Here is a 12425-nt window from a genome sequence, read left to right on the forward strand (position 1 = left end):
CTGGAAGAAAATTGAAGAGAGAGAAATGTGGAAGAAAAATGGATAAAATCATATTTTTGAATTAATTTTAACAAATTAGGTGAATTAAGGAAACTGAATATTCTTAATTAGTTTGGATCCCTTATTTCATGCTAATCATTAATTATCTACAATAAATTCAAATTAAATTATAGCCCACAATTTCAGTTTTTTACTTTATTAATTCTAATTTAGTTTTTTTTTTTAATTTTCGTTTGTTTTTTTATTTATTTTTTAAGTTTTTTCTAATTAATAAAAACATTTCTTCTTCTTTTTTTAACTTGTTATAACTTGAAATTTTTAATGCTATAGCTTGAAAGTCTAAATCTACTGCTATAGCTTGAAAATAGTACTATAATATATGTCATATATGAAATTTACACTATTTTGAAATGCAATATTTTTCATAGCAAATCTCGATATTATTACCCTCATAATATTGGCAAATGAGGAAGTGTTATCCTGGTGCATACATCATCGACACATGGACAACGCATATTGGAGACAGAGAGGACCCTTTACCTTATTGCCTCGGGGTCTCAATCAGAATGAATTCGCTTTTACAGAAAACTCAATCTCTCCAAAATTACTTATTTGATATTTATTTATATATGATCGAGATATTTTTTTCATTTACTGAGTATAATATTACAATATTTGATTGTTATTAATTTATCTATCTTTTAGATTAATTCAAATTGTATTTACCATAGCTTTCTCATTTTCATGTTCTCTGGGAAAGAACACGAGTCATTTCTTTTATTAGAGAAGTGTTAGGATTTGAATATTCTAGTTTTTACTTAAATATGATAGTACTTTGAGTTTGAATATTGTAGTTTTTAATTAAATATTTTATTTAATTTTGCTTATTGAGTTTATATTTTTTATTTAATTTTTTAACAAACAACTGAAAGGGGCCTGACCTCCTTTTACATCTGGAGACAAGAGAAATGTTGTCCTATTAAGATTCTGATCCAATTATCTTTTCAAAACAAAATAACTATGCTATTACATTTAAACTACAGAAAACTATTTAAGGTGGATGATTATTTATATACTATAATTTTACATTGAATATTCTTCTTAATTGGATATTATTTTTAAACTTAGTTCTATAAATGTTGTAGTTTGATTTGGATAATGTATTATTGAATTGATGACTGTAGTTTTAAATTTTGAAGACGAGCCTTATGGAAAGTAAATCAAACAATATTTATGTTTTTTCCCCAAAATTTAATAAAATTGATAACTTTTTAAGGAAAATAAATAAAATCATATTTATGATTTTCCCAAAAATAAATAAAATCATCTTATAAATAATCAATTGAAAGAGGACATTGAACCTGACCTCTTTTTACATCTTAGGACAAGAGAAATCATGTCCTATTAAGATATTTTAGTTGGATATTAATTGGATTACTAAATAAAATCATGTTTATGTTTTTTCCAAAATAAATAAAATCATATTTATGGTTTCCCCCAAAATTAATAAAATCATCTTATAAATAAGCCCAGCATTCATCCTAGTAGTATACAAGAAGAAATACTCTAGTATTCAAATTAAAACTCTAAAAATGGCAAATTGTCAACAAAAGAACAAATCAATTCATTCTAATCAAATTCCTGAAGGTATATATCTATTTCTTTATTGTTGCGTGTATTAATTTCTTAACAACGATAGTATCTTGAGTCAGTTTCATACGATCTTAGATGCAGGACAAAGAGTTGTTGAGTTGTCAGAAAAAGAAGAGTTGATGAATATTGTTAATATGAATCAGGTAAGTTCATTTAGTGGATATTTGTTGATTATATGTTGCTCTCTCTTGTTACAACTACAAGGGCTAGGAATTTTTCTCCACTTGAAATTTTCTAAATATTGTTACTCCATTTGTTTGCTAATAGTAGATAGAAGAAATAAATTTTAAAAATTCAATTTATCTTTTCTAAACTCTTGGTTGATTGTATAACATTTGAATTCTTGAAAAACAAATTTCTGATAGCACATTCTTGTCCTATCTTGGCCATGCAGGTTCATTTTCAAGAAGAAACACTTACGGACATTCTCAGTAGGTTATCTGTGCGGTCTCTTCTTCGATTTAAATGTGTATCAAAATATTTGAAAACATTGATCGATGACCCGATATTTAAGAAGCAACATCTAAATTTTGTTGTTATGGAATGAGTTTTGATTCAACTAATGATGATTATAAGATCCTTAGGATTCCCAGTGCCTGGAGTAAATATTGCAAAGTACCTAGTGAAATTCTCTCGCTAAAAAGTGGTTATTGGAGAAAAATAGATGCATGTCCTCGTAATAACATTCACAGTATGTTTTATGGTATCCATTCCTTGGCAATTATACACGGGGCATTTCATTGGGTTGCTATGTCATATAATGCTTGTTTTGTGGTTTCATTTAATATTTCCCATGAAATGTTTGGAGAGATCATACCATTGCCAAAGAAAATGTGGTTGTACAACATTAATATTGGTGTTTTGGAATTGGGAGACATGCTTTGTGCTTATACTACCGAATATTATCAACGGAAGCGTACTTTTAAGTTATGGATATTGAAAGATTATGGTCTCAAGGACTCTTGGAATGAAGTTATATCTATAGTAGATCCTAATATTATTATAGCCTCCCCGAAATATAGATTTGCAGATGGTGAAGTGTTAATCTGGTGCAAACATTTTGAAGGTGAGGAAAATTCATTTAGGACACAAAGAGGACCTTTTACATTATTGCCTCGAGGTTACATTCGGAATGGATTCACTTTCACAGAGAGCTTGATCTCTCCAAGGTTACTTATAACTTAGTATTTGCTTATGTATGATTGAAACATTTCCCATTTTTCGGTTATCATATTACAATCTCTTGTTTTTATTAGTTTATCTATCGATTGCATATATTTTTGTTTCAAATAATATTTATCAAAAAGTTATTTATTTCATGTTCCTACGTAAAGTTCATTTCATTTTCAAATTATAATCAACTCAAAAGATTTGATGTATAGTAAATTTACTTAAGTCTGATGCTTTTATAATAAAATGGTCTCATCATATATTTATAGGCCAATTAACGAATCGAAAGCTTCTAATATTATTCCCTTTTTATTATTATATACACAAAATTCACTAACTAAAATTTTCTATTTTAACAATCTCTTATCACTATTATATCAAGTAAAAATTAAAGCCAATTTTCTTTTTCGAAGTATAGTATCACGTAGTTCAGCTTCATTGAAAATTTTCTAATTGTAGTTTCTCAATTAAATTATTAATATGGTCAATCACGAGAAATGATATAAAAAAAATGTGACTTTGAATAAGATCTCACGTAAATATTTTTATTATCTATCTATCTATATAAAAGAAAGAAATAGCCCTGGCTACTTTCACACATATAACATAGAAATACACATTTAATTTTTCATTGATTGTCATCACTGTTTAATTTAACTTGAGGAAAAAAAATATGTAAAGAATTTTCTAATGATAGTAAAATCGACTTTGTGTAGTTAGATAAAGCATGTAATAGGCCAAATGCAGAATTTTCTGTCAATTCTTTTATATCTCTCTTAAAAAAGGTGTTAAGATATTATAACAAAAATAATTTTTGGCAGTAATAAATATGAATATTAACAAAGAGTGTTAAAGTCATTACGGCCATTGGTTAATTAATATTCAGCCCTCGAGATGGTATATTTTCCATATCTATTTATCATTTATCGTTGGATCAACTGGTTGAGGATATTGTACATAAACTAGATTGCCTTTTAAGTCTGAACCACGATATTGCAATGTCTATTATTATTGTGATGGACTGGGTATTATTAGGGTTTATGTTGATTTTTTGAACCAAACTCACTTTTACTATGGAATAACTGCACGGGAAAATTAATTGTACTTCCCATTCCAAAATTTTCAGTGAAGAGATAATATATATTTTTTAATTTGAGAATGAGTTTTGATTCAAGTAGTGGTGATTATAAGATCCTCAAGATTCCCCACGACAGAAATAAAGGTCCCAAAGTACGTATTGTAACGATATGGCATCTGAGCCTAACTCTACCCCAAAAGTTAGCTCATGAGGGGAGAATTGTTCAAGTACATATGAGTAGACCACCAGTCTATTTCCCAACTAATGTGAAACTTTTACCCACTCTAACACCCCCTACACGCCCAGGCCAACTGGAGTGTGGACCAGGAGCCCAAACGGAAATAAACCTAGCTCTGATATCATGGAAAGAATACGGCACCCGAGCCTAACTCATCCCCAAAAGTTAATTCATGAGGAAAAGATTGTCCAAATCCATATAAGCATACCATCAGTCCATTCCTCAACCAATATAGAACTTTTACCCACTCTAATACGTATCTAGTGAAATTCTCATGTTGAAAAGTGGTTCTCGGGGAAATATTGATCAACATCACTGTAGCTATCACAATATGGTGCTTGTTATACATTCATTGGCTTGCTACTTCAAGAAACTATTTGTGGTTTTATTTAATATTTCCTATAAAATGTATGGAGAGATACAATTGTCGGATCAAATATATTTGCTCGAGCAACATTGATATTGGCATTTCAAAATTGGAAGGAATGCTTTGTTCTTATTCTAATGTGTATCATCACGGGAAACACACTTCTAAGTTATGGGTGATGAAAGATTATGGTGTCAAAGAATCTTAGGATGCTATATTTTTCATAGCATATCTCGATATTATTATACTCATACTATTTGCAAATGGGAAAGTGTTATCCTAGTGTATACATCATCAACACATGGACAATGCATATTGGAGACAGAAAGGACCCGTTACCTTATTGCCTCAGAGTCTCAGTCAGAATGTATTCGCTTTTACAGAAAATTCAATCTCTCCAAAATTACTTATTTGATTTTTAAAAAAAAACTTATTTAATATTTATTTATGTATAATCGAGACATTTTTTTTAATTTTCTAAGTATAATATTACAATATTTGATTGTTATTAATTTATCTATCTTTTAGATTAATTCAAATTGTATTTACCATAGCTTTCTTATTTCATGTTCTCTAGGAAAGAACATGAGTCATTTCTTTTATTAGAGAAGTGTTAGGATTTGAATATTCTAGTTTTATTTAAATATGATACTACTTTTGGTTTGAATATTGTAGTAGTTTTTAATTAGGGAGAAGACACAAGTACGCCCTAGACTATGATTGAAATTCCGGAGACATACCTTAACTAAACTAAGGTCCTATTATCCCTTTGAACTCATTTTTTTTGTAATTTTGTACACCTTTTGGCTTATGTGGCACACCCCGTAACTCCACGCAGTTGAGGCGTGTGAGAGATAATTGGATGCCACGTAAGCTAAAAAGGTGTACAAAATTACAAAAAAATGAGTTCAGGGGGGTAATAGAACCTTAGTTTAGTTAATGTGTGTCTCTAAAATTTGGGTCATAGTCTAGGGAGCCGGGAGGTACTTCTACCTTTTCCCTTTTAATTAAATATTTTATTTTAGTTTGATTATTGAGTTTATTTTTTATAATTAGTTTTTTAACTACCAACTGAAAGGGGACATTTGAACTTGCTGCCTTGTACATCTTGGGACAAGAGAAACGTTGTCCTATTAAGATTCTGATTCAATTATCTTTTCAAAACAAAACAACTATACTATTACATTTAAACTACAGAAAAGTATTCAAGGTGGATCGTTATTTATGTACTATAATTTTACATTGAATATTCTTCTTAGTTGGATATTATTTTTAAATTTAATTCTATAAATGTTGTAGTTTGATTTGGATAATGTATTATTGAATTGTTGACTGTAGTTTTAAATTTTGCAGACCAACCTTATGGAAAGTAAATCAAACCATATTTATGTTTTTTCCCAAAAATAAATAAAATTAATAATTTTTTAAGGAAAATAAATAAAGTCATATTTATGTTTTTCACAAAAATAAATAAAATCATCTTATAAACAACCAATTGAAAGGGGGTATTGAACCTGGCCTCTTTTTACATCTTAGGACAAGAGAAATCATGTCATGTTAAGACATTTTAGTTGGATATTAATTGGATAACTAAATAAAATCATATTTATGTTTTTCCTCAAAATTAATAAAATCATCTTATAAATAAGCCCAACATTCATCCTAGTAGTATACAAGAAGAAAAACTCTAGCATTCAAATTAAAACTCTAAAAATGTCAAATTGTCAAGTAAAGAACAAATCAGTTCTTTCTAATCAAATTTCTGAAGGTATATATATATCTATTTCTTTCTGTTGAGTGTATTAATTTCTTAATAACGATAATTTCTTGAGTCAGTTTCATACGATCTTAGATGCAGGACAAAGAGTTGTGGAGTTGTCAGAAAAAACAAAATTAATGAAAATTGTTGATATGAATCAGGTAAGTTCTCCACTTGAAATTTTCTAAATATTGTTACTCCATTTGTTTGCTTATAGTAGATAGAAGAAATAAAATAAAAATTCCGGTTAATCCTTTCTAAACTCTTGGTTGATCATATAACATTTGAATTTTTGGAAAACAAATTTCTGATAGCACATTTTTGTCCTATCTTGGCCATGCAGGTTCATTTTCAAGAAGAAACACTAACGGACATTCTCAGTAGGTTACCAGTGCGATCTCTTCTTCGATTCAAGTGTGTATCAAAATATTTAAAAACGTTGATCGATGACCCGATATTTAGGAAGCAACATCTTAATCGTGCAAAGAATGACCAAAATTCCCAAAAGTTTCTCTTTTACACATGTCTCCTTTTGGAAGATAGATGTTCCATATCTTGTTATCCTCTATCGTCGGATCAACAGGTTGGGGTACGGGAACTGGATTTCCCTTCAAATCTTAAACCACAATATTGTGATGTCTATTGTTGTTGCGATGGTTTGGTAATTATCAAGGTTTATGAAAATAATCCAGGACGTTACTCATTTTTGCTATGGAACCCCTCCACTGGAGAATCAATTGAACTTCCCACTTCAAAATTTTCATCAGTGGAGGAATATTCTACTTGTTATGGAATGAGTTTTGACTCGGCTAATGATGATTATAAGATCCTTAGGATTCCCAAAGGTTGGAACGAATATTGCAAAGATGTACCTGGTGAAATTCTCTCACTAAAAAGTGGTTATTGGAGAAAAATAGATGCATATCCTCGTAAAATTCTCAGTAGGTTGTATGGTATCCATTCTTTGACAATTATACACGGGGCATTTCATTGGGTTGCTATGTCACGTGATACTTGTTTTGTGGTTTCATTTAATATTTCCCATGAAGTGTTTGGAGAGATCATACCATTGCCAGAGAAAATGTGGTTGGCCAACGGTCATATTGGCGTTTCGGAATTGGGAGGCATGCTTTGTGCTTATACTAACGGGTATTATCAAAGGAAGCGTACTTTTAAGTTATGGGTGTTGAAAGATTATGGTCTCAAGGACTCGTGGAATGAAGTAATATCTATAGCGGAATGAAGTAATATCTATAGTAGATCCTGATATTATTATAGCCTCCCCGAAATATAAATTTCCAGATGGTGAAGTGTTAATCTGGTGCGAACATTTTGAAGGCGAGGAAGGCGAGGGAAATTCATTTAGGACACAAAGAGGACCTTTTACATTATTGCCTCGAGGTAACTTTCAGAACGGATTCGCTTTCACAGAGAGTTTGATCTCTCCAAGGTTACTTATAACTTAGTATTTGCTTATGTATGATTGAAACAATTTCCCATTTTTCGGTTATCATATTACAATCTCTTGTTTTCATTAGTTTATTTATCGATTGCATTTCTTTTTGTTTCAAATAATATTTATCAAAAGTTTATTTATTTCATGTTCCTAGGGAATTTCAAATTATAATCAACTCAAAAGATCAATTACTATCAACTAGTTGTGGCAGTATGTCTTTTAATCATGTATAGTAAATTTGCCTAGGTCTGATGCTTTTATAATAAAAATGGTCTCATTATATATTTATAAGCCAATTAACGAATCGAAAGCTTCTAATATTATTCCCTTTTTATTATTAGATACACAGAATTTACTAACTAAAATTTTCTATTTAAACAATCTCGTCATTATTATATCAAGTAAAAATTATTTTATATCTTTAAAGTTTTATCCGATACCTTTTTCTTAAATTGCTTGAATTTTCTCTCAAATCTCTCTCCAAATAGAAATATTATCGTTGCCGATGATTTAATGAAGCATGCCACATATATACCATATAAAGTAAATAATGTAACCTTATAAAGCCACCTTTCAATGCTGATTACGTCTTAAAAACAGCATTTATACACTTTAAGTTATGACTCCGCCTCTAATAATTAAATTAGCGGTAAGTTCCATCAAACTAAATTCATTTTAGTTCACCTCATGTACGGAATCCCAATTTTTTCATTTCATTATTGATATTCTATCACTTATTCATGTTCTTATTTAATTTAGGTTTCTTCATAAATCAAACAGTTACTTCTTCTAATTATGTTTTTTTTCCTATTGAATGTGTAAGGTTTTAAGCCTTAGGAGTGACGTCACCCAATCCTTCACGGGAGAATTAATTATTCTTCCCACTCCAAAATTTTCACAAAAGGAATTTTTTTATTTGGAATTGAGTTTTGACTTACTGATTTATAATTAGATCCTTAAAATTCTTCGCGACAGCAACAAAGATCCAAAAATATCTTGTAAAATTCTCGCAGTGAAAAGTGGTTCCCGGAGAAATATTAATCAACATCGTTGTGGCTATCACAATGTGATTCTTTGACATTTATACATGGGGCATTTCATTGGCTTGTTTCTTCGAAAAATTATTTTGTGATTTTATTTAATATTTTCCATGAAGTGTATGGAGAGAAATCATTGTTAGATCTAATATATATGCTTGAGAAACATTGATATTGGCATTTCAGAATTGGAAGGAATGCTTTGTGCTTATTCTAATGTGTATCATTCGGGGAAGCACACTTTTAAATTATGGGTCATGAAAGATTATGGTGTCAAGGTATCATTAAATTGATGACTGTATTTTTAAATTTTGAAGACGAATTTTAAGGAAAATAAGTAAAACCATATTTATGTTTTTCCCAAAATAAATAAAATTAATGATTGTAATTTTAAATTTCGAAGATTAATTTTAAGGAAATATATAAAATCATATTAATGTTTTTCCCAAAAATAAATGAAATCATCTTATAAACAATCAACTTGAAGGAGACATTGAACCTGACCTCTTTTTACATATTAGGACAAGAGAACTCATGTCCTATTAAGATTTTGATCCAATGGATATTAATTGGATAATTAAATAAACTCATTTTTATGCTTTTCCCAAAATAAATAAATTAATATTTATGTTTTTCCCCAAAATTAATAAAATCATCTTATAAATAAGCCCAATATTCATCCTAGCAATATAGAAAATGAAATTTTTTAGCATTCAAATTAAAACTCTAAAGATAGCAAATAGTCAACAAAAGAACAAACCAATACTTTCAAATTAAATTCTTGAAGGTATCTACTTTTTTCTTAGTTGAGTTTATTAATTTCTTATCAATGATGGTGTCTTGAGTCAGTTTCATACGATCTTAAATACAAAACAAAGAATTGTGGAGTTGTCAGAAAAAGCAGAGTTGATGAACATTGTTGATATGAAACGGGTAATTTTCTAAATTTTGTTACTCCATTTGTTTGCTAATAGTAGATAGAAGAAATAAAAAAAAAATCAATTTATCTTTTCTAAACTCTTGGTTGATCGTATTAACATTTGAATTCTTGAAAAACAAGTTTTTGAGAGCACATTCTTATCCTATCTTGGCCATGCAGGTTCATTTTCAAGAAGAAACACTTACAGACATTCTCAATAGGTTACTAGTGCGGTTTCTTCTTCGGTTCTAATGTGTCTCAAAATATTTAAAAATATTGATTGATGATCCAATATTTAGGAAGCAACATCTCAATTATGCCAAAAAAGACCAAAATTCCCAAAAGTTTCTCTTTTACAATTGTCTCTCTCTGGATGATATATATTCCTTTATCATTAGATCAACAGGTTGTGGAGGTAAGATTGCCGTTTAAATCTTAGACCACAATATTATCGTGTCTATTGTTGTTGTGATGGCTTGGTTATTACCCAAAATTATGAAAATATTTGTTGGACCTTGTTCACTTTTGTTATGGAATCCCTCCACGGGAGAATCAACTGAACTTCCCACTTCAAAAAATTTAGTGAAGGGATTTTCTTGTTATGGAATGAGTTTTGACTCAATTAATGGTGATTATAAGATCCTTAGGATTCCCGTGGACTGGAATGAATGTTGCAGAGTACTTGGTGAAATTTTCATGCTAAAAAGTGGTTTGAAGGACTCTTGGAATGAAGTATCATCTATAGTAGATCCTGATATTGTTATAGCCTCTCCGAAATATAGATTTACAGATGGTAAAGTGTTATTTTGGTGTAAACATTCTGAGGCGAGGAAAAATTATATAGGACACAGAGAGGACAATTTAGTACATTATTGCCTCAAGGTATTTGATCTCTCCAAAATTTCTTCTAACTAGTATTTGCTTATGTATAATTAGTTTTTTCATATTTTTGGTTATCATATCACAATCTCTTGTTTTAATTAGTTTATCTATCATTTGGATATCTTTTTGTTTCAAATTATATTTATCAAAACTTTATCAATTCACTTAGGTCTGAAGCTTTTATAAAAATGGTCTTATCATATATTATTTATAGGCCAATAAATGAAATGAAAGTCTCGAATATTTTTTCCTTTCTATTATTATATACATAAAATTCGCTAACAAAAATTTTCTATTTAAATAATCTCTTGTCATTATTATATCACGTAAAAAATTAAAGTGATTTTTCTTTTTTGAAGTAGTATCACATAGTTCTGCTTCATTGAAAATCTGATTGTAGTTTCTCAATTAAATTATTAATACTCACATAGCATATCTCTATTATTTGTCTGTCTATATATCTATATAAAAGAAGGACATAGCCCCACTGGCACACATATAACATAGAAATCACATTTAATTTTTCATTGATTGTCGTCGTTGCTGAATCTAATATGACTTCTTTTTTTTTACCCTTCCGTAGGCCCTTCATCTAATTTTAGGAAGAAAATATGTGGATTTTTGTAATGATAGTAAAATCGACTTTGTATAAAGTATGTAATAGGCCAAATGAAGAATTTCTTGTTAATTCACTTATTTTTATAATAGTGAAAAACGATAACAATAATAAATATTTAGTGTAATATCACAAGTGAAGTCCGAGGAGGATAACTGCAAGAAAACATACATTATGTACTACTTCTCTTTAGACTAATTTTGATGTATCGTCTCAATCATAAGCATTTAAGTCCTTGAACAAAAAAGAATAAATTCACGGTAAAACGAGAGGCAATTCATAAATGGATTCCCTTTCCACAATGAGACTATAATGTAGAATTGTTGAGGTCTAAGGTTTTTTTTAATTATATAGTTTTCAAAGGAGACACCGCATATTCACTCTCTAAGTATGATTTTTCTTAGTGAAATTAAGAATAGCGAGTTCAAAAACAATTGAACATGACTTATGCTACAAATATGAAATTCTATTTGTATTTGTGCTTATTTTGGTGTGATGACATTTAGGTATGTCAGTCTCAAACTTTGCGTGCATGATACTTTAATTGATTTTAAATATTGACATATTTTTGTGTATTTAAGTATTGATAAAGCTATAAATAGAAAACAAAAAGAAGTTAATATAGTAATTGACAAGTTGGGATCCTACATTGTACTATTTATATCATACTCTTGAATTAACTATTGTAATTTCAAAGTGAATATTGTGTATTTAAATTGAATACTATTATTTCAATATCGAAGAGGATGTTTAAGGAAAATGACATCTAGTGTTATTTTTTGTTGGACAATACTAATTAGGGCAAATTATAAAATTTCTTTTGTTGGTACATATTTATACTTTTTCCAAAAATAAATAGAATCGGATTATGAACCAAGCTAGAATTTAAGCATTCAAATTGAAGCTTCAAAGATGGTAAGTCACCATTAGAAGAAGAAACCAGTGCTTTTCAATCAAATTCTCAAAGGTATTTGTTTCTTTTTGTTATGCGTGTGTTTAATTTTCTATAACAACAATGATGACTGCGTCGATTTTATACAATTTTATATGTAGGAGAAAGAATTATAAAGTCGTTGAAGATAACAAAATTGATGCAGATAGTTAATCCGAATCAAGTAAGTTTATGATATAGTGATTGGGTTCATTTATTGAAGTTGGTTGTTAGTTGGACTTAGATTTTATGTATGATTTGTTGCAATGGCTAAAATGTGTTTTTTCTCTGTTTAATTTTACTTAATTTGTTAAAAATG

General features: G+C 29.2%; 1 protein-coding gene across 1 annotated transcript; it reads left to right on the forward strand.

Annotated features, from left to right (window-relative positions):
* The first annotated feature begins 1592 nt into the window (after positions 1 to 1592).
* Positions 1593 to 7508, forward strand: LOC107063496 (F-box protein CPR30-like). Its single transcript, XM_015315416.1, has 4 exons — positions 1593 to 1647; positions 1735 to 1796; positions 6343 to 6426; positions 6609 to 7508. Exons 1-4 carry the CDS (start codon positions 1593 to 1595, stop codon positions 7506 to 7508), a joined length of 1101 nt encoding a protein of 366 aa, XP_015170902.1.
* Positions 7509 to 12425: the final 4917 nt, after the last annotated feature.

Source organism: Solanum tuberosum, unplaced genomic scaffold (genome assembly GCF_000226075.1).
Source record: "Solanum tuberosum cultivar DM 1-3 516 R44 unplaced genomic scaffold, SolTub_3.0 scf00365, whole genome shotgun sequence".
In the NCBI taxonomy this organism is placed as follows: Eukaryota; Viridiplantae; Streptophyta; class Magnoliopsida; order Solanales; family Solanaceae; genus Solanum; species Solanum tuberosum.